This window comes from Oncorhynchus clarkii, chromosome 20, assembly GCF_045791955.1.
Source record: "Oncorhynchus clarkii lewisi isolate Uvic-CL-2024 chromosome 20, UVic_Ocla_1.0, whole genome shotgun sequence".
Taxonomy (NCBI): Eukaryota; Metazoa; Chordata; class Actinopteri; order Salmoniformes; family Salmonidae; genus Oncorhynchus; species Oncorhynchus clarkii.
In genome coordinates, this window is record NC_092166.1 from 11554490 (window position 1) to 11578265 (window position 23776).

At 42.8% G+C, this 23776-nt stretch overlaps 1 protein-coding gene across 1 annotated transcript in view; it reads left to right on the plus strand.

Annotated features, from left to right (window-relative positions):
- Nucleotides 1-12243: 12243 nt before the first annotated feature.
- LOC139377266 (unconventional myosin-VIIa-like) overlaps nucleotides 12244-23776 on the plus strand; it is a 34863-nt gene continuing 23330 nt past the window's right edge. The window contains exons 1-15 of the mRNA XM_071120271.1: nucleotides 12244-12267; nucleotides 12864-12965; nucleotides 13446-13595; nucleotides 13903-14087; nucleotides 14326-14447; nucleotides 14655-14797; nucleotides 15074-15187; nucleotides 16867-17020; nucleotides 17238-17314; nucleotides 17427-17546; nucleotides 17751-17893; nucleotides 18053-18263; nucleotides 18353-18488; nucleotides 18594-18763; nucleotides 23596-23739. Coding sequence (XP_070976372.1) covers nucleotides 12250-12267; nucleotides 12864-12965; nucleotides 13446-13595; nucleotides 13903-14087; nucleotides 14326-14447; nucleotides 14655-14797; nucleotides 15074-15187; nucleotides 16867-17020; nucleotides 17238-17314; nucleotides 17427-17546; nucleotides 17751-17893; nucleotides 18053-18263; nucleotides 18353-18488; nucleotides 18594-18763; nucleotides 23596-23739 — 1989 coding nt within the window. The 5' untranslated portion in view covers nucleotides 12244-12249. The remainder of the gene's footprint in view (nucleotides 12268-12863; nucleotides 12966-13445; nucleotides 13596-13902; nucleotides 14088-14325; nucleotides 14448-14654; nucleotides 14798-15073; nucleotides 15188-16866; nucleotides 17021-17237; nucleotides 17315-17426; nucleotides 17547-17750; nucleotides 17894-18052; nucleotides 18264-18352; nucleotides 18489-18593; nucleotides 18764-23595; nucleotides 23740-23776) is intronic.

The following is a 23776-nucleotide window of genomic DNA, read 5'->3' on the forward strand; positions in this document are numbered from 1 at the left end:
TCGGCAGGTTTTCTTGTCATGGTCCTTAATTTATAAACACAATTTTTCTCCACACAGATATTATATATGGAATAATCGGGATATATTGTATAAAAATACTTCTTTGTTTTTAGAATATTGGTTCCGAAATAATATCCTATTGGTGAGCCAGTCAGTTAAGAACAAATTCTTATTTACAATGACAGCCAAACCCGGACAACTGTGTGCCGCCCTATGGGGACTCCCAATCACAGCCAGATGTGATACAGCCTGGAGTTGAACCAGGGTCTCTTGCACTGAGATGCAGTGCCACTCGGGATGCCGAGGAGGTCCAAAGAAGACAGTGTTTGAAGCGTACATGACCCTGGAAGACGTTTCCGGCGGCCTAAAGAGAGGAGAGCACATTCAGGTGAAGACATTCCCAAAAATAAAGATTAGTATGATGAATACTTATATCAATCCAAGTAACCACGGTGATCATTTGGCTACTTGTTTACCAAAGAACACTGGCTTTCAGACAATGCTGACCAAAAGCTGAATCTTTCAAATATGATCTAACGCACTAGGCATCTAACCATCCTCCCAGTCTAAGAAATTGGTAAAGGTGACTACTAACAAGTTAAGCAAAGCTGTAGCATACTAATATAAACATTTCCATCTTCTTTGCAGGGATCAAGAGAATCAACCCCAAAAAGTATCATGAGGCTTTCATTGCAGCACCTGTGTGTGTGTGTACACAAACCGAGAGATACATGTTTGTTTGGACTGTGTGTGTCTACACAAACATGTATATCTCTGTTTGTGTGTGTGTGTGTGTGTACACATTTATTAATTTTTTTATAAGCTGGGCGGTTCCAGCCCTGAATGCTGATTGGCTGACAGCCGTGGTATATCAGACCGTATGCCACGGGTATGACAAAACATTTATTTTTACTGATCTAATTACGTTGGTAACTAGTTTATAATAGTAATAAGGCACCTAGAGGGTTTGTGGTATATGGCCAATGCAGTGTGTGTGTGTATACCTCAAGAAAGCAAGCAAACTGGATTCAAAGTGAGCTTAACGGCAACTAGAGAGCTGGTTGTATAGAATGTATTGGCAGTAATTTTTGTCAACTTTTTACATTTTCCTCTTTCTTTCATTCCTCTTCCAGGTTGGTGGAGGAGTTCATGTTGCTAGCCAACGTGCTCTTCTACAGACACTTCACCTTGTTGCAACGCTGATGTCATCGTCCACAGGCTGGCAGACTCTCTGGGTGGATGGCGAGAGGAGAGGACACTGGGCTGTGTGTGTGTTTACCCCATAGAGAACAATGGCTTTGTTGTAGAACGAGGGCAAGGAGGCAATGTCTCTGCTGTTTTGTAGCACACAGAGAAGATTGGGTCTGTGGTGGAATAGTAATGTGTTGAAAGACCAGAGAAGATTGGGTCTGTGGTGGAATAGTAGTGTGTTAAAAGACCAGAGAAGATTGGGTCTGTGGTGGAATAGTAGTGTGTTAAAAGACCAGAGAAGATTGGGTCTGTGGTGGAATAGTAATGTGTTGAAAGACCAGAGAAGATTGGGTCTGTGGTGGAATAGTAGTGTGTTAAAAGACCAGAGAAGATTGGGTCTGTGGTGGAATAGTAGTGTGTTAAAAGACCAGAGAAGATTGGGTCTGTGGTGGAATAGTAATGTGTTGAAAGACCAGAGAAGATTGGGTCTGTGGTGGAATAGTAGTGTGTTGAAAGACAAAGCTTCCCTTAGATTCCAAAACACCCTGAATCTCAGATGAGGCTTTGTTTCTCCTGGTGTTCTCTCTGAGAGATTGATTGGCTTTGATGGTGTTGTGCTGCCCTCTCTGTAAGAAAAAAAGTAGTTCAAGTTGACACGTGTGTGTGTGTGCCCGCGCGTCTTGTCTTTACAATACATTATCTGCCTCTTTGTGACATTGGTATGTAGGCTGTGGTCCTCTTCTGTAGTGGAGGTGCAGAAGCAGGCGTCCCGCTGTAACGATGACGTGACTGCCTCCGAGAGAGTCCAGGAGCTCACCTCTGAGCTGTTCTTCATCAGGGTACCAACAAGACGCTGCTTAATGTTCCCACTAGAGCATGGGTACTCAACTCTTACCCTACAAGGTCCGGAGCCTGCTTATTCTGTTTTACCTGCTAAGGAATTTCATCCACCTGGTGTCCCAGTTCTAAATCACATTTTATTTTTCACATACATGTCTTTAGCAGCTGTTATTGTGGGTGTAGTGAAATGCTTGTGTTTCTAGCTCCAACAGTGCAGTAATATCTAACAATTTCACAACAATATACACCAATCTAAAGTAAAGGAATGGAATTAAGAATATATAAATATTTGGGCAAGCAATGTCAGAGCGGCATAGACTAAGATACAGTAGAATAGGATAGAATACAGTACATACATATGAGATGAGTAATGCCAAATATGTAAACATTAAAGTGACTAGTGTTCCATTATAAAAGTGGGCAGTGATTCCAAGTCTATGTAGAGTGGGGCAAAAAAGTATTTAGTCAGCCACCAATTGTGCAAGTTCTCCCACTTAAAAAGATGAGAGAGGCCTGTAATTTTCATCATAGGTACACTTAAACTATGACAGACAAAATGAGGGAAAAAAATCCAGAAAATCACATTGTAGGATTTTTAATGAATTTATTTGCAAATTATGGTGGAAAATAAGTATTTGGTCACCTACAAACAAGCAAGATTTCTGGCTCTCACAGACCTGTAACTTATTCTTTAAGAGGCTCCTCTGTCCTCCACTTGTTACCTGTATTAATGGCACCTGTTTGAACTTGTTATCAGTATAAAAGACACCTGTCCACAACCTCAAACAGTCACACTCCAAAGAGCTGTCAAAGGACACCAGAAAAAAATGTGTAGACCTGCACCAGGCTGGGAAGACTGAATCTGCAATAGGTAAGCAGCTTGGTTTGAAGAAATCAACTGTGGGAGCAATTATTAGGAAATGAAAGACATACAAAACCACTGATAATCTCCCTCGATCTGGGGCTCCACGCAAGATCTCACCCTCAGGCTCGTCTGAAGTTTGCTAAAGAGCATTTGGATGATCCAGAAGAAGATTGAGAGAATGTCATATGGTCAGATGAAACCAAAATAGAGCTTTTTGGTAAAAACCCAACTCGTCATTTTTGGAAGACAAAGAATTCTGAGTTGCATCCAAAGAACACCATACCTACTGTGAAGCATGGGGGTGGAAACATCATGCTTTGGGGCTGTTTTTCTGCAAAGGGACCAGGACAACTGATCCGTGTAAAGGAAATAATGAATGTATCGTGAGATTTTGAGTGAAAACCTCCTTCCATCAGCAAGGGCATTGAAGATGAAACGTGGCTGGGTCTTTCAGCATGACAATGATCCCAAACACACCTCCCGGGCAACGAAGGAGTGGCTTCATAAGAAGCATTTCAAGGTCCTGGAGTGGCCTAGCCAGTCTCCAGATCTCAACCCCATAGAAAATCTTTGGAGGGAGTTGAAAGTCCATGTTGCCAGCAACAGCCCTAAAACATCACTGCTCTAGAGGAGATCTGCATGGAGGAATGGGCCAAAATACCAGCAACAGTGTGTGAAAACCTTGTGAAGACTTACAAAAAACTGTCATTGTCATTGCCAACAACGGGTATATAACAAAGTATTGAGATAAACTTTTGTTATTGACCAAATACTTATTTTCCACCATAATTATTATATAAAATAATACCTATTTTCCACATAAATGCTGCAGACATTTTTGTGAGAAGATTTTCGGAATGTCTCATGGTCTGCAAAAACACAGCTGTAGCTCGGCCACATTCCACAGCAGATGTGATAGGCCGACATAGGTGGATGCGGTGGAGAGAGCTGCAGACCATGCAAAAAAAACCTGATATCTCTATCTTAAACTGACAGAGTTTTATTATGTTACTTAAGGAAAGACTCTCAAGAACATGATGGTGTCCTCTGTTTTGCTCTACGACCCCCACAAGTGTTACCTTCACCTCTGAAGGTAAAGCAGTACTGTTTTTTTTAAAGGTATGGAAGTCAAATCAAATCCAAATCAAATGTTATTAGTCACATGCGCCGAATACAACAGGTGTAGTAGACATTACACTGAAATTCTGAATACAACAGGTGTAGTAGACCTCACAGTGAAATGCTGAATACAACAGGTGTAGTAGACATTACAGTGAAATGCTGAATACAACAGGTGTAGTAGACCTTACACTGAAATGCTGAATACAACAGGTGTAGTAGACCTTACACTGAAATGCTGAATACAACAGGTGTAGTAGACCTTACACTGAAATGCTGAATACAACAGGTGTAGTAGACCTTACACTGAAATGCTGAATACAACAGGTGTAGTAGACCTTACACTGAAATGCTGAATACAACAGGTGTAGTAGACCTTACACTGAAATGCTGAATACAACAGGTGTAAAAGACCTTACAGTGAAATGCTGAATACAACAGGTGTAGTAGACCTTACACTGAAATGCTGAATACAACAGGTGTAGTAGACCTTACACTGAAATGCTGAATACAACAGGTGTAGTAGACCTTACACTGAAATGCTGAATACAACAGGTGTAGTAGACATTACACTGAAATGCTGAATACAACAGGTGTAGTAGACCTTACACTGAAATGCTGAATACAACAGGTGTAGTAGACCTTACACTGAAATGCTTACTTACAAGCCTCTAACCAACAATGGAGTTTAAAAAATAAATCAAATAAGAATAAGAAATAAAAATAACAAGTAGTTAAAGAGCAGCAGTAAAATAACAATAGCGAGACTATATACAGGGGGGGTACCGGTACAGAGTCAATGTGCGGGGGCACCGGTTAGTTGAGGTAATTGGGGTGATATGTACATGTAGGTAGAGTTATTAAAGTGACTATGCATAGATGACAACAACAGAGTGTAGCAGCGGTGTAAAATAGTGTGTGTGTGTGTGTGTGTGTGGGGGGGGGGGGGGGGGGGGGGGCAATGCAAATAGTCTGGGTAGCCATTTGAGTAGATGTTCAGGAGTCTTATGGCTTGGGGGTAGAAGCTGTTTAGAAGCCTCTTGGATCTAGACTTGGCGCTCCGGTACTGCTTGCCGTGCGGTAGCAGAGAGAACAGTCTATGATTAGGGTGGCCTGAGTCTTTGACAATTTTTAGGGCCTTCCTCTGACACCGCCTGGTATAGAGGTCCTGGATGGCAGGAAACTTTTCCCCAGTGATGTACTGGGCCGTACGTACTACCCTAGTAGTTTTGTGGCTACCCAAAAACAGGGTTAAATATGTTTAATGATAATGCTGTTAAATCAGCACCTTGATATGCCACACCTGTCAGGTGGATGGATTATTTTAGCAAAAATTCTAAATCAAATAGCTACAGTGCCTTGCGAAAGTATTCTGCCCCCTTGAACTTTGCGACCTTTTGCCACATTTCAGGCTTCAAACATAAAGATATAAAACTGTATTTTTTGTGAAGAATCAACAACAAGTGGGACACAATCATGAAGTGGAACGACATTTATTGGATATTTCAAACTTTTTTAACAAATCAAAAACTGAAAAATTGGACGTGCAAAATTATTCAGCCCCCTTAAGTTAATACTTTGTAGCGCCACCTTTTGCTGCGATTACAGCTGTAAGTCGCTTGGGGTATGTCTATCAGTTTTGCACATCGAGAGACTGACATTTTTTCCCATTCCTCCTTGCAAAACAGCTCGAGCTCAGTGAGGTTGGACGGAGAGCATTTGTGAACAGCAGTTTTCAGTTCTTTCCACAGATTCTCGATTGGATTCAGGTCTGGACTTTGACTTGGCCATTCTAACACCTGGATATGTTTATTATTGAACCATTCCATTGTAGATTTTGCTTTATGTTTTGGATCATTGTCTTGTTGGAAGACAAATCTCCGTCCCAGTCTCAGGTCTTTTGCAGACTCCATCAGGTTTTCTTCCAGAATGGTCCTGTATTTGGCTCCATCCATCTTCCCATCAATTTTAACCATCTTCCCTGTCCCTGCTGAAGAAAAGCAGGCCCAAACCGTGATGCTGCCACCACCATGTTTGACAGTGGGGATGGTGTGTTCAGTGTGATGAGCTGTGTTGCTTTTACGCCAAACATAACGTTTTGCATTGTTGCCAAAAAGTTCAATTTTGGTTTCATCTGACCAGAGCACCTTCTTCCACATGTTTGGTGTGTCTCCCAGGTGGCTTGTGGCAAACTTTAAACAACACTTTTTATGGATATCTTTAAGAAATGGCTTTCTTCTTGCCACTCTTCCATAAAGGCCAGATTTGTGCAATATACGACTGATTGTTGTCCTATGGACAGAGTCTCCCACCTCAGCTGTAGATCTCTGCAGTTCATCCAGGGTGATCATGGGCCTCTTGGCTGCATCTCTGATCAGTCTTCTCCTTGTATGAGCTGAAAGTTTAGAGGGACGGCCAGGTCTTGGTAGATTTGCAGTGGTCTGATACTCCTTCCATTTCAATATTATCGCTTGTACAGTGCTCCTTGGGATGTTTAAAGCTTGGGAAATCTTTTTGTATCCAAATCCGGCTTTAAACTTCTTCACAACTGTATCTCGGACCTGCCTGGTGTGTTCCTTGTTCTTCATGATGCTCTCTGCGCTTTTAACGGACCTCTGAGACTATCACAGTGCAGGTGCATTTATACGGAGACTTAATTACACACAGGTGGATTGTATTTATCATCATTAGTCATTTAGGTCAACATTGGATCATTCAGAGATCCTCACTGAACTTCTGGAGAGAGTTTGCTGCACTGAAAGTAAAGGGGCTGAATAATTTTGCACGCCCAATTTGTCAGTTTTTGATTTGTTAAAAAAGTTTGAAATATCCAATAAATGTCGTTCCACTTCATGATTGTGTCCCACTTGTTGTTGATTCTTCACAAAAAATACAGTTTTATATATTTATGTTTGAAGCCTGAAATGTGGCAAAAGGTTGCAAAGTTCAAGGGGGCCGAATACTTTCGCAAGGCACTGTAAATGATCCATGGTATGACCATCTTAAAACAATTCAATATATTAGCTGAGTACCCCTTCCTCAACGGCGTAGACTTTTAGAGGCGATTAAGGTGTTTACTTGTCCTAATAATGTGAAAGGTTGCTCAGAAAACCAGGTGTTTTAATCAGTGTATGCTTACTTCGATTTTGACCTTACACCGATTAAGTTAAGCAGAGTAAGGTGTTTACATGACTATGGCATAATCTGCCTACTGCCATAATCAGTTTAATATCGAATTATTAGTGTGCATGTAAACATACTAAATATAATTGAAAGCAAATCTAGGAAGTGGCAGATCTGTTCTCTGTGCACTCTTTCTCTGCTTCCCATTCTTAAGTTTCATTTTTGCATCTTTTACTTTCAGTTTTGTACACCAGCTTCAAACAGCTGAAAATACAATATTTTCGGTTTTGGAAAATATATTTTATAGTGGTTTAGATGGTACAATGATTCTCTGCACTGCACTTGCTTATTTTGTCACATAATCAGAAATTAGGCAAACTATTCAAACTAGTTTAGCATCCAGGAAATGCTGGGGTGATTTCTGCATAGTGCATCATTAGAAAAATAATATAAAAAAATTATTCAAATCAATTGCCCATCTAAGCATTACCCCATGAAAGAGCTCCAAGTTCCTCTGTCCTTCACACCGACTGATGATCAGTCTGATTTGTCCCATTGCTCATGTGCAGACATTTATCGACCATATCCACTGTGCTCCCCTAAAATTGCCATACAAAGATGATGACTCAGATAAATTGGTGAAACTTCTCTGGAGATGAGCCTGATAAGATTATTCAGACTGTAATGACTAACTGGCTGACTTACTGACTGACTGACTGACTGATTGACTGACTAGCTGACTGACTGGCTGGCTGACTAGCTGGCTGGCTGGCTGGCTGGCTGGCTGGCTGGCTGGCTGACTGGCTGACTGGCTGGCTCACTGTAGTGACTGGCTGACTGACTGACTGGCTGACTGTAGCGACTGGCTGACTGGCTGACTGACTGGCTGGCTGACTGACTGTGACTGGCTGGCTGACTGACTGTAGCGACTGGCTGACTGACTGGCTGGCTGACTGACTGTAGCGACTGGCTGACTGACTATCTAGCTGACTGGCTGGCTGTAGCGACTTGCTGACTGCTGGCTGACTGACTGTAGCGACTGGCTGACTGACTATCTAGCTGACTGGCTGGCTGTAGCGACTGGCTGACTGCTGGCTGACTGACTGTAATGACTGGCTGACTGACTGGCTGGCTGACTGCCTGTAGCAACTGGCTGACTGGCTGGCTGACTGTGACTGGCTGACTGACTGGTTGGTTGGCTGGCTGTACCGACTGGCTGGCTGACTGACTGTAGCGACTGGCTGACTGCTGGCTGATTGACTGTAATGACTGGCTGACTGACTGGCCGGCTGACTGCCTGTAGCAACTGGCTGACTGACTGGTTGACTGACTGACTTGCTAGCTGACTGACTGTGACTGGCTGACTGATTGGTTGGTTGGCTGGCTGTACCGACTGGCTGGCTGACTGACTGTAGCAACTGACTGGCTGGCTGACTGACTGTAATAACTGGCTGACTGGCTGGCTGGCTGACTGTAGTGACTGGCTGACTATCTGACTGACTGGCTGGCTGACTGTAGCGACTGGCTGACTGACTGGTTGGTTGGCTGGCTGTACCGACTGACTGGCTGACTGACTGTAATAACTGGCTGACTGACTGGCTGGCTGACTGACTGTAATAACTGGCTGACTGTAGCAACAGACTGGCTGGCTGACTGACAGTAATAACTGGCTGACTGACTGGCTGGCTGACTGTAGTGACTGGCTGACTATCTGACAGACTGGCTGGCTGACTTGCCGGCTGACTGTTGAGACTGGCTGACTGACTGGCTGGTTTTAGCAGCTGGCTGACTGGCTGGCTGACTGACTATAGCGACTCGCTGACTGACTGCCTTGCTGACTGTGACTGGCTGACTGGCTGACTGACTGACTGGTTGGCTGGCTGTACCGACTGGCTGGCTGACTGACTGACTGGTTGGCTGGCTGTACCGACTGGCTGGCTGACTGACTGTAGCCACTGGCTGACTGACTGGCTGGCTGACTGTAGCAACTGACTGGCTGGCTGACTGACTGTAGCGACTGGCTGACTTACTGACTGACTGGCTGACGCTGGCTAATTGACTCTATATCTTGTTAAGGACAAGGTTCTTTACCCAGCTGATATCATTGTTATTGTCCTGTAAACATTACAGCTTACCCTTAACTCACATAAACCCACGTTACAGCAAACCAAATAAGGTAATGGCAGTGAGAAGAGGCACGGGGAGTTGTGTGCTTCATTTCCCCTTTGGATTGGCACGGTTTCCAATAAGACATCTGAGAAACTGATATGCCTTTATGATTTCCTTATCTGAATTGGTTACACAACCTTACACAGACTGTTTAGAACTGAATTTTTCTTCTTCTAAGTCCACAAGGAAATTGTCCCTTAAATCAGGACCCCATTTTTTTTCAATATCATTTCTGTTTTGTAAATAAACAATTACTATTTTACAATCATGAGGAAACAATACTTGTTCCAGAACAACACAGGGTTCAATTGTCAGTTTGGTATAGTTTGCTGTAGCTCGGTGAGAGAATACAAACTGCTTTTTTGAACAGAACTTATTGGAGGAAACAAATGTCTTGTTATTTTTCAGCTAATGCCTATTTGTGTGTGTGAGGTGATGCACACGTCCTATTAACTAGAGGGAATTCTTCGACTAACCATTATCAGTGTGATGCAGGTGTGGGGTCCATCTCCAAGTACTGTATAAGATGACTATCTCAGTGATTTACTACTTTATTAAATCAAATCAAACTTTATTTGCCACATGCGCCGAATACAACAAGTGTAGACTTTACCGTGAAATGCTTACTTACAAGCCCTTAACCAACAGTACAGTTCAAGAAGAAGAAACTATTTACCAAGTAGACTAAAATAAATAGTAATAATAAAGAATAACACAATAAGAATAACAAGGCGAAATACAGGGGGCACCGGTACCGAGTCAGTGTGGAGGTTATATACAGGGGGCACCGGTACCGAGTCAGTGTGGAGGTTATATACAGGGGGCACCGTTACCGAGTCAGTGTGGAGGTTATATACAGGGGGCACCGGTACCGAGTCAGGGTGGAGGTTATATACAGGGGGCACCGGTACCGAGTCAGTGTGGAGATTATATACAGGGGGCACCGGTACCGAGTCAGTGTGGAGGTTATATACAGGGGGCACCGGTACCGAGTCAGTGTGGAGGCTATATACAGGGGGCACCGGTACCGAGTCAGTGTGGAGGCTATATACAGGGGGCACCGATACCGAGTCAGTGTGGAGGTTATATACAGGGGGCACCGGTACCGAGTCAGTGTGGAGGTTATATACAGGGGGCACCGGTACCGAGTCAGTGTGGAGGTTATATACAGGGGGCACCGGTACCGAGTCAGTGTGGAGGCTATATACAGGGGGCACCGGTACCGAGTCAGTGTGGAGGTTATATACAGGGGGTACCGGTACCGAGTCAGTGTGGAGGCTATATACAGGGGGCACCGGTACCGAGTCAGTGTGGAGGCTATATACAGGGGGCACCGATACCGAGTCAGTGTGGAGGTTATATACAGGGGGCACCGGTACCGAGTCAGTGTGGAGGTTATATACAGGGGGCACCGGTACCGAGTCAGTGTGGAGGTTATATACAGGGGGCACCGGTACCGAGTCATTGTGGAGGCAATATACAGGGGGCACCTTTACCGAGTCAGTGTTGAGGTTATATACAGGGGGCACCGGTACCGAGTCAGTGTGCAGGGGTACAGACTAGTTGAGGTAATCTGTCCATGTAGCCGGGGGCGAAGTGACTATGCATAGGTAACAAACAAACAGCAAGTAGCAGCAGTGTACAAGAGAGGGGGGGGGGGGGGGGGGTCAATGTAAATTGTCCGGTCGCGATTATGAATTGTTCAGCAGTCTTGGGGGTAAAAACTTTTGAGGAGCCTTTTGGTCCTAGACTTGGCCCTCCGTGTGCGGTAGCAGAGAAAACAGTCTATGAATTGCATGACTGGAGTCTCTGACAATTATTTTTTGTTTTGCCCCAGTGATGTACTGGGCCGTTCACACTACCCTCTGTAGCGCCTTACGGTCATCTTACTACTATTACTGTAGTAAGATGGCGTCGGTGGCTCCATGAACAGGGCGACCATGTCTACCGGCGCCATAACATCTGCTAAATATTTGTATGCAACCAATAAAATGTTATTTGATTTTGTATCAATACAGAAACCAGACCAGTGTCTGCTGCCATTAACACAGGTCCAAAGAGCACTACTATAGTTTCATAAGAGCTCCCAGCTCATAAACTCTTTCTAACATGTTCTGTGATTCAATTTGTAGATTTTGATATGGATTATTTAGGTTACAGGTTAACGTCTGGAAGCAGGCCCAGAATTGAAGGGCGTATTGGTCCAAACGCACTAGGAGAGTGAGTGGGTAGGAGCCGACTTTGCTCCTGTCTTCTTGAGCAGTGAGTCTGCAACATGACAGATCAAAGTCAAAGTGCCATAAAGGAGATGTGTCAGGGCCAGGAGTTTCAGTCGTTTCCTCGTTCTTTGTGCTATCCTGGTAGGGTTGTGTTAACGTCATCTAACCAACATATGAGCCCCACATCTACTGTACAGGACTAACTGAAGAACTGGGATTTCAATGAGGACCGTCACCTGAGTTGCTACGAGTAAGTTGGCAGATGTGTGTTTTTGTGGTATTTTTTTGTGGAGTTATGAAATGTGGCAATAGCCATTACCATTACAAACATCAATTCTATATCTATTCCACGTTGGTTCAATGTAATTTAATTGAACTGACGCGAAAACAACATTGCTTCAACCAGTGTGTGCCCAGTGGGTAGGCTGAATGGTGTAGAGTAACGACTTGCTGTCATTTCAGTCGTCCTTCGAGGAAGGCCATAAAAGGTTCTGTATTGTTCGTCTTGTATAATATGTTGTTAGAATGGATGATTGTAGTTATTGAGCACCATTATCTCCATATAATCACCATTGGAATATTTTCTTACAAAATGGAGATCACAGACATTGAGATCACAGTATCTCCCGGTTTACATTATACAATCCACATATATTTCTTGAAAAAAATGCATGACTTTTGTCTTTCTTGTTTCTTGAATTTGGGAAATAGGAGGGTTCTATCATGGTGATGTTGAGAAAGGTAAGCTCCTCGATATGATCTATGTTGACTATTTGATCAATGTAACCCGGATGCCATCCTTTGGTTATAAAGGTTTTTGAAATAGAATAGTGTTATGTGATCAGCACTTCCATTGCCTAGTCATTCCAACTCCCTTGGGCCTGAAAATGACCATAGGAGATGACTATACAGTGCAAACAAATTTGATACCGGACAAGGAATTCTCTCTGGCATTATGTCTGAATGTGATCTATCTAGGGGTTTGGGGACAATGCCATTGCCATTCAATTCAGAAAATGGCTGGAAAATCCCTATTCTGGTATCAAATCTGTTTGCAGTGGTCATTGTCATGGAGTTGGGAAGACAGTGTAAACAGATCTGTGCTAGAAAATACCTATGTTGAATTGTAAGCTTTAGCACACTGGCAATCTTAGATGCTCCACAAACAATTTATTAGATCTTACACAATGATCCTACCAGTGTGATGGAGTTTCTTGCAATAGGTCTTTGCACACTATCCTTTTTTTTCCAATAGAGTAACAAGCCTTTGAATGTAAGGGCAAAATCTGCGTTCTTTCAAATGTATGATCCTGAACCACTAAGCTTCTTGCTCCCAGGGTGAGTGGGTGTGGGTGGACTCTGGTACCGGGGTGCCCATCGGAGCCCGGGTCAAAGTGACCGACACTGGACACCAGCTCCTGGTGGACGATGAAGGAAAGGTGACCGTGGTACTTCATTATACTTGTATTGTATTGAATTGTACGACTCTATTATTTTAATTTACTGCTGGTCTCAAATTAGCTCAAGATATAAATCAATCACTTTAGGGAATAATCTATCAAACTACTATCTCATTTACAAATGACATAATTTAGAACGTTAAAAACATTTGTTTATTTTTGTCTTTTTACTGTATTTTTGCATTCTGCACTGCTCTGTTATAAAATGATGTAAAGCCTAAACCAAAAACTTAAAGAGACAGTTTAAAAACAAAGCTAAAGTCTTCAGACCTTCAGACCTCAAAATGTGACATTTTGTAACTTAAGATATCTAAAAAATCCAGTATTGAATCCAGGCCGTCATTGAAAATAATAATTTGTTCTTAATTAATTGACTTGCCTAGTTAAATAAAGGTTAAAAAAAAAAATGATGTCAATCTGTGCCTAAAGTTCTGTGTATTGTCCCTGTATTGTTCCCAGGAACACAAGCTCTCCCAGAAGGAGGACTCCATAAGGGTGATGCACCCCACCTCGGTGGAGGGGGTGGACGACATGATCCGCCTGGGGGACCTCAACGAGGCCGGGCTCCTCAGGAACCTGCTGGTCCGACACAGACAAGGCATTATCTATGTGAGTCCCCTATTGTACTACACTACCCATAACGCTTGGTGTAACAATAAAAGGTTTGGTCTTGATGTTTTGAATCTTTTGAAGCGTAACCCATCTCCGTACCAATACACCCATCACCGCTCCTACACATGCTTGCTGTACATTCAGACCCTTTCTACGCTATGGATGTTGGACTATTTAGTTTATGTTGGAAACAAGCAGAAAAAGATGAAAGATTCATGAAAGACGTTCACAGAATTATTAATGTGGTGCCCCCCAAAAAAGTGGGCTGCGCAAGCCTAAACCTCTGTTAATGTCTTGCGCACAGACCTACACAGGCTCTGTGCTGGTGGCAGTCAACCCTTACCAGGAGCTTCCTCTCTACACCGCCGACCAGGTGAGGCGGTACCACGGGCGTAGGCTGGGAGAACTACCCCCACACGTCTTTGCCATCGCAGATACCTGCTACTTCAACATGCGCCGCCACAACCGAGACCAGTGCTGTATCATCAGGTTAGACTGGCAGCATTCCACTTATCAGACACTCGAGTCATTCGGTTGAGCAATAGGAAACCAAAGCAGAAGTGTCACTTTTTTATTATTATTATTGTGGAATATGTTTTTTAAAAATGTATTTTATTTGAAGATGCTCTTTGGAGGGGTTCAGTCCTACTTTTTACATTGACATTTACACTGGATACACACCTGAAATCCAAGAACTGATGGACTGTCTCTCTCTTTTCTCTGTCAGTGGGGAGTCGGGTGCAGGGAAGACTGAGAGTACCAAGCTGGTACTTCAGTTCCTGGCTGCAGTAAGTGGACAGCACTCCTGGATAGAGCAGCAGATACTGGAGGCTAACCCTATACTAGAAGGTAGGCTCTGTACTGATTCAAATATTTTCTCTACAGTACATCTCTCTCCCTCTCTTTCTATCTCTCTATGTCTCTCTCTCTTGCTCTCTCTCACACACATACATACACACACATGAGACTAAGAGGGGTCTGTGTGTTTTTACACAGACACACACTATCGGAATTGTTGTTACTCATGACAACCTTCCTATTCCTGCGTTCCCCCAGCATTTGGGAATGCCAAAACAATTCGCAACGACAACTCCAGTCGCTTTGGGAAATACGTGGAAATCTTCTTCAACAAAGATGGCGTCATCGAAGGGGCTCGACTGGAACAGTACTTACTGGAGAAGTCTCGTGTCTGCCATCAGGTAGGGCAGCAAAGGCAGTATCGTTTAATGTAGAACATGAGGTAATATCATAGCTAATTGCTTCATAAAGGGAATTGATTCCAAAATCATCTAAACTATCTCTGGTAAACCACAGGTTTGTCTAATTTAAGATAATTTTTTTTGTGTCCGTACTTGAAGAGGACAAAATTCATTGTTGGATTTTCCAGTATCAAGGCAAAAGGTTTTAATGTCATGAGATTTTGATATATTGATATATGCAACACTACTGTTATAATTTTTACTAACTAACCCTAGGCCATGGAGGAGCGGAACTACCACATATTCTACTGCATGTTAACGGGGATGACAACAGAACAGAAAAAAAATCTGTGTTTGGGAGATGCCTCTGAATTCAACTACCTCAAGAGGGTAATATCACTAGACTGCTACAACACGACCACTTACAGGTTTTCCTACTCACATTTATACACCTAGCTCATTAATACATTACATTTTTTACTGGGTACAACTAAGTAACTGTCCACTGGGCACAGACGTCAGTTCAACGTCTAGTTTTGATTTACAGTGCCTTCAGAAAGTATTTATAACTCATTCACTTATTCCACATTTTCTTGTGTTACAGCTTGAATTCAAAATTGATTAAATTGTGGGTGTTTTCCTTGCCCAAAATACACATAATACCCCATATTGACAAAGTGAAAACATATTTTTAGAACTTTTGGCAAATTTATTGAAAATGAAATACAGAAATATCTCATTAACATACATTTTCACACCCCTGGGTCAATACATGTTAGAATCACCGTTGGCAGCGATTACAGCTTTGTGTCTTTCTGGGTAAGTCTCTAAGAGTTTTGCACACCTGGATTGTACAATATTTGCACATTATTCTTTAAAAAAAATCTTCAATCTTCGTTAAGTTGGTTCTTGATCATTGCAGACAGCCATTTTCAAGTCTTGCCATAGATTTTCAAGCCGATTTAATTCAAAACTGTAACTAGACCACTCAGGAATATTTAATGATGTCTTGGTAAGCAACTCCAGTGTATATTTGGCCTTGTGTTTTAGGTTGTTGTCCTGCTGAAAGGTGAATTTGTCTTCCGGTGTCTGTTGGAAAGCAGACTGAACCAGGATTTCCTCTAGGATTAGCTCTATTCCGTTTATTTTTATCCAACAAAAACTCCCTAGTTCTTGCCGATGACAAGCATACCCATAACATGATACAGCCACAACCATGCTTGAAAGTATGAAGAGTGGTAGTGATGTGGTTTGTTGGATTTGTACCTAACACAACACTTTGTGTTCAGGACATGTTCATTTTGTAGTTTTACTTCAGTGCTTTATTGCAAACAGGATGCATGTTTTGGAATATTTGTATTCTGTACAGGCTTCCTTCTTTTCCCTCTGTCATTTAGTTAGTATTGTGGAATAACTACTATGTTGTTCACAGCCATTAAACTCTGTAACTGTTTTAAAGTCACCATTGGCCTCATGGTGAAATTCCTGAGCGGTTTCCTTCATCTCCGGCAACTGAGTTAGGATAGAAACCTGTATCTTTGTAGTGACTGTGTGTATTGATACACCATCCGAAGTGCAAATAATAATAGATTCATTGTACCCATCTACCAATAGGTTCCCAATAACCTCCCTGGTATTTGTGGTTGAATCTGTGTTTGACATTCACTGCTCGACTGAGGGACCTTACAGATAATTATATGTGCAGGGTACAGAGATGAGGTAGTCATTCAAACATCATGTTAAACACTATTATTGCCCACAGAGAGAGTCTGTGCAACTTATCGTGTAACTTGTTAAGCACATTTTTACTCCTGAAATTATTTAGGCTTGCCACAACAAAGGGATTGAATACTTATTGACAGCATTTCCTTTTTTAATTAATTTGTAAACATTTCTAAAAACATAATTCCACTTTGACATTATATGGTATTGTGTGTAGGCCAGTGAAACAAAATCTCAATTTAATCCATTTTAAATGTAGGTTACAACACAACAAAATGTGAAGTAAGTCAAGGGGATTGAATACTTTTTGAAGGAAACTGTATAACCTTAGACCCTGTGTTCTAAAGGGGGACTGTATTGTCTGCGATGGACGTGACGATGCTAAGGACTACACCCGTATCCGCACGGCTCTGAAGATCCTCACCTTTACCGAGACCCACTGCTGGGAGATCCTCAAGCTGCTTGCTGCACTACTCCACCTGGGCAATGTCAGCTTCGAAGGTGGAGTCCTCTCTGGGTCTATGACCTGATGTCTGAGTGTGTTCTTGGGGAATATGACCTGGGCCTTGTCCTCACCCAATCCCCCCCAACCCAAATGGCCATATTTCTTGAGATCCTAAAATACTTTAATGTTGATGTGTTTTTGTTATTGTTATTCTTTTTTTGTTATGTTGAAAGCTCTGATTGACCAAGTTTTCTTTTGTTATTTGCCTTACAGCCTCCATCTTGGATAACATGGAGAGCTCTGATGTCAGTTCATCGGATCACTATACAATTGCAGCCAAATTGCTGGAGGTAGGCATATTTGTTGCCATGACATTTTTTTCTGGGATGTTTTTTAATAACATATTATGAATATACAGTACAGTTTACATGATATACATATATCTTCATATCTTCCTTACAGGTGCAGCCTGCGTCTCTGGGTGTGAGCTTGACTTACCGCTCCTTCATGACCAACAGAGAGCGAGTATCCAAACCCCTCAGCTCTGAACAGGCAGCCGACTGCAGGGACGCCTTCGTTAAGGTAATGATGCCACACCTGTTTGAAGGTGCCAAGGAAAGATATACAGTAGGCTACCTCCTGAAAGAAGAGGGAAGACAACATACATATTCACAAAGGCACATAAGCCTTAATCACGATTTACTTGATTGTTGAGTTAAACGCTCTAGGTTTTGGTCCATATTCTATTCAAGAGTATGTGTGTTGTTTGTGTTATGATTTCCTCAGGCAATATATGGTAAACTATTTATCTGGATTGTTGGGAGAATCAACAGTGTCATTCATAAGACTCCCACCAACGGTCCCAAATACGTCCGTAACTCCATTGGCTTGCTGGACATCTTTGGGTTTGAGAACTTTGCCTCAAACAGGTATTTCAGTCAATATCAAATACTAATTTGCCTTGTTGTTTGCGACAGTCGACACACAGGTAGTTAAATACAGGCTGGTATGTCCTTAATGCTCTCTCCCCGATCCTATGTAACCAACTGGTCAATAACACAAGCTTTTTCCACATGCTTTTTTCACAGCTTTGAACAGCTGTGCATCAACTTTGCCAATGAGCAGCTGCAGCAGTTCTTTGTGCGTCATGTGTTCAAGCTGGAGCAGGAGGAGTACACTAAGGAGGACATCGTCTGGAAAAACATCACCTTCAATGACAACACGCAAACCCTTGATCTCCTGGTTGGGAAGCCCCTCAATGTGTTGGCTCTGATCGATGAGGAGAGCCACTTTCCCAAGGTAAACGATCTCAAATGTCTCTAATAAACCCTGCTGTGGAGGCAATCTGAATTGGTGAGGTTTGTGACAACCTTGAATGTTTCTTCCAGGGCACAGATGTCACCATGTTGAACAAGATGAACCAGGTTCATGCCAAGTGCAACATCTACATACCGTCTAAGAACACCCACGACATGGAGTTTGGGATCCGCCATTTTGCTGGGGTTGTTTACTACGACTCAAGAGGTAACCAGAAGAAAAAGAGATCACATAAAATATTAGTTGATTTGCTGGGACACAGGAATATGTGTTTTTTTACTCACCATTTGATCCTGTATGTTTTTCATTCAGGATTCCTGGAGAAGAACAGAGATACTCTCAGCTCTGACATTATCAAGTTGATCGACACGACAACCAACAAGCTGCTGAGGCAGATCTTTGAGACGCAGCTCAGTGCTAATGTCGTGAAGAACCCTGCCAGCAACAACAGGGTCGTTATGACACCCAAGAGCTCTCTACGGGTTTGTAGCTGCTGTTATTATTTGGATTCTGAATATCCAACTCCCGTTAGCTACGCTGAACAAAAATATAAAACGCAACATGCAACAATTTCAAAGATTTTACTGAGTTACAATTCATATAAGAAAATCAGTCAATTGAAATAAATAACTTAGGCTTAATCTATGGATTTCACATGAATAGGAGTACCGATATGCATCTGTTGGTAACAGATACTTAAGAAAAGGTAGGGGCTTGGATCAGAAAACCAGTTAGTATCTGGTGTGACCACCATTTGCCTCATGCAGAGAGGTACGTCTCCTTCACACAGAGTTTATTGGGCTGTTGATTGTGGCCTGTAGAATGTTGTCCCACTCCCTTTCAATGGTTGTGCGAAGTTGCTGGATATTGGCAGGAACTCAAATCAAATCAAATCAAATCAAATTTATTTATATAGCCCTTCGTACATCAGCTGATATCTCAAAGTGCTGTACAGAAACCCAGCCTAAAACCCCAAACAGCAAGCAATGCAGGTGTAGAAGCACGGTGGCTAGGAAAAACTCCCTAGAAAGGCCAAAACCTAGGAAGAAACCTAGAGAGGAACCAGGCTATGTGGGGTGGCCAGTCCTCTTCTGGCTGTGCAGGGTGGAGATTATAACAAAACATGGTCAAGATGTTCAAATGTTCATAAATGACAAGCATGGTCGAATAATAATAAGGCAGAATAGTTGAAACTGGAGCAGCAGCACAGTCAGGTGGACTGGGGACAGCAAGGAGTCATCATGTCAGGTATTCCTGGGGCATGGTCCTAGGGCTCAGGTCCTCCGAGAGAGAGAAAGAAAGAGAAAATTAGAGAGAGCATATGTGGGATGGCCAGTCCTCTTCTGGCTGTGCCGGGTGGAGATTATAACAGAACATGGCCAAGATGTTCAAATGTTCATAAATGACCAGCATGGTCGAATAATAATAAGGCAGAATAGTTGAAACTGGAGCAGCAGCACAGTCAGGTGGACTGGGGACAGCAAGGAGTCATCATGTCAGGTATTCCTGGGGCATGGTCCTGGAACTGGAACATGCTGTCGTACAGGTCGATACAGAGCATCCCAAACATGGTCAGTGGGTGACATGTCTGGTGAGTACGCAGGCTGGGACATTTTCAGCTTCCAGGAATTGTGTACAGATCCTTGTGACATGGGGCCATGCATTACCATGCTGAAACATGAGGAGATGGTGGCGGCTGAATGGCGTGACAATGGGCCTCAGTGTCTCGTCACGGTATCTCTGTGCATTCAAATGTCCATCTTTAAAATGCAATTGTGTTCATTGTCCGTAGCTGATGCCTGCCCATACCATAACCCCACCGCCACCATGTGGCACTCTGTTCGCAACATTGACATCAGCAAACCGCTCGCCCACACAACGCCATAGAGGCTGTCTGCCATATGCCCAGGACGCAGATGAGCTTCCCTGAGACAATTTCTGACAGTTTGTACAGAAATTAATTGGTTGTGCAAAATCACAGTTTCATCAGCTGTCAGGGGGGCTGGTCTTAGATGATCCGGCAGGTGAAGAAGCTGGACGTGGAGGTCCTGGGCTGGGGTGGTTACACGTTGTCTGTAGTTGTGAGGCCGGTTGGACGTACTGCCAAGTTCTCTAAAACGATGTTGGAGGGGGAATATGGTAGACAAATGAACATTCAATTCTCTGGCATTAGCTCTGGTGGACATTCCTGGAGTAAGAATACCAATTGCACGCTCCCTCAAAACTTGAGACATCTGTGGCATTATGTTGTGTGACAAAACTGCAAATGTTAGAGTGGCCTTTAATTGTCCCCAGCACAAGGTGTACATGTTTAACCTCTTTTGGCGCATGAACCGCTAGCAGGACAGCAACGAAACAACGGTGAAATTGCAGAGCATGAAATTCAAAAACAAAAATCGTAATATTAAACATTCATGAAAATAGAAGCGTCATACATCATTTAAAAGCTTAACTTCTTGTTAATCCAACCGCTTTGTCAGATTTCAAAAAGGCTTTATGGTGAAAGCATACCATGCAATTATCTGAGGACAGCGCCCCACATCAAAATACCGTTTCAACCAGCACAGGCGTCACAAAATCACAAATAGCGATTTAATAAATCCCTTACCTTTGAAGATCTTCCTCTGTTTTCAATCCCAAGGGTCCCAGCTACACAATGAATGGTCATTTTGTTCGATTAAGTCATTCTTTATATCCAAAAAAGTCAGTTTAGTTGGCGCCAATGATCTCAGTAATCCACTCTTTCAACAAGTTCGTCCAAACAAGTCAAACAATGTTTCTAATTAATCCTCATGTACTCTAATATCTAAATAAACTATAATATTTAAGACGGAGAATAGTATGTTCAATAGGGAAGATAAATAACGAAGAGTGCACACCTCGTTCATGCTCCAACAAGACCACTTTTCTAATGAGAGACACCTTGTAGTTCTTCCAACTAGTTGTTCATTTTTCAAAAAACAAGCCTGAAACCCTTTCTAAAGACAGTTGATATCTAGTGGAAGCCATAGGAACTGCAATATGGGTCCTATCTATTTGTATTTCCCAAAGGTAAGCACTGTCCTGGCAAGCAAACGGCCTGTGACCTCAAAGAAATATTCCAAATTGATTTTCCTCTGGTTTTTGCCATCCATATTAGGTCTGTTATACTCACAGACATTATTTTAACAGTTTTAGAAACATCAGAGTGTTTTCTATCCAATGTTACCAAGTATATGCATATCCTAGCAGGATTTCCCTACCGGCCAAACCCTCCCTAACGACGTCGCCCCACGGACCTCCCGGTCACGACAGAACCTGGGCGCAAACCCAGAGTCTCTGGTGGCACAGCTGGCGCTGCAGTACAGCACCCTTAACCACTGCGCCACCCGGGAGGCCCTTGGGACCAACACTTTACACGTTATGTTTATATTTTTGTTCAGTATATATTCACCAAAAACAAAAGCAATGGGTTTCCGTATGTCATGTAGATTAGCAGTATTATTAATTATTCATACATTTTCTATCCATTATTCATCAAGTAATCTGTGCTTTGGTAACATCCAATGGTTAGATTTGGGGTCATCTAAAAAGTATTGCACTGGGGGAATTCCAGTTTCTCCATATGGTTTCCCTATATACAGTGCCTTGCGAAAGTATTCGGCCCCCTTGAACTTTGCGACCTTTTGCCACATTTCAGGCTTCAAACATAAAGATATAAAACTGTATTTTTTTGTGAAGAATCAACAACAAGTGGGACACAATCATGAAGTGGAACGACATTTATTGGATATTTCAAACTTTTTTAACAAATCAAAAACTGAAAGATTGGGCGTGCAAAATTATTCAGCCCCTTTACTTTCAGTGCAGCAAACTCTCTCCAGAAGTTCAGTGAGGATCTCTGAATGATCCAATGTTGACCTAAATGACTAATGATGATAAATACAATCCACCTGTGTGTAATCAAGTCTCCGTATAAATGCACCTGCACTGTGATAGTCTCAGAGGTCCGTTAAAAGCGCAGAGAGCATCATGAAGAACAAGGAACACACCAGGCAGGTCCGAGATACTGTTGTGAAGAAGTTTAAAGCCGGATTTGGATACAAAAAGATTTCCCAAGCTTTAAACATCCCAAGGAGCACTGTGCAAGCGATAATATTGAAATGGAAGGAGTATCAGACCACTGCAAATCTACCAAGACCTGGCCATCCCTCTAAACTTTCAGCTCATACAAGGAGAAGACTGATCAGAGATGCAGCCAAGAGGCCCATGATCACTCTGGATGAACTGCAGAGATCTACAGCTGAGGTGGGAGACTCTGTCCATAAGACAACAATCAGTCGTATATTGCACAAATCTGGCCTTTATGGAAGAGTGGCAAGAAGAAAGCCATTTCTTAAAGATATCCATAAAAAGTGTCGTTTAAAGTTTGCCACAAGCCACCTGGGAGACACACCAAACATGTGGAAGAAGGTGCTCTGGTCAGATGAAACCAAAATGGAACTTTTTGGCAACAATGCAAAACGTTATGTTTGGCGTAAAAGCAACACAGCTCATCACCCTGAACACACCATCCCCACTGTCAAACATGGTGGTGGCAGCATCATGGTTTGGGCCTGCTTTTCTTCAGCAGGGACAGGGAAGATGGTTAAAATTGATGGGAAGATGGATGGAGCCAAATACAGGACCATTCTGGAAGAAAACCTGATGGAGTCTGCAAAAGACCTGAGACTGGGACGGAGATTTGTCTTCCAACAAGACAATGATCCAAAACATAAAGCAAAATCTACAATGGAATGGTTCAAAAATAAACATATCCAGGTGTTAAAATGGCCAAGTCAAAGTCCAGACCTGAATCCAATCGAGAATCTGTTGAAAGAACTGAAAACTGCTGTTCACAAATGCTCTCCATCCAACCTCACTGAGCTCGAGCTGTTTTGCAAGGAGGAATGGGAAAGAATTTCAGTCTCTCGATGTGCAAAACTGATAGAGACATACCCCAAGCGACTTACAGCTGTAATCGCAGCAAAAGGTGGCGCTACAAAGTATTAACTTAAGGGGGCTGAATAATTTTGCACGCCCAATTTTTCAGTTTTTGATTTGTTAAAAAAGTTTGAAATATCCAATAAATGTCGTTCCACTTCATGATTGTGTCCCACTTGTTGTTGATTCTTCACAAAAAAATACAGTTTTATATCTTTATGCTTGAAGCCTGAAATGTGGCAAAAGGTCGCAAAGTTCAAGGGGGCCGAATACTTTCGCAAGGCACTGTATATGGTCACTGACAACGGTCCAAAATTCCACACAGATGACATTGTGATCTTTCTCCCCAAAGGCGGCCCAGACGGACGGCAGGAAACAGGTGTCCACGCTGAGCGGTCAGTTCCGCCAGTCCCTCGACTCCCTCATGAAGGCCTTGTCCATCTGCCAGCCACACTTTATCCGCTGCTTCAAGCCCAATGACAACAAGAAATCCATGGTGAACAAGACAGCCATTTGTAGCACTGGGCCAGATA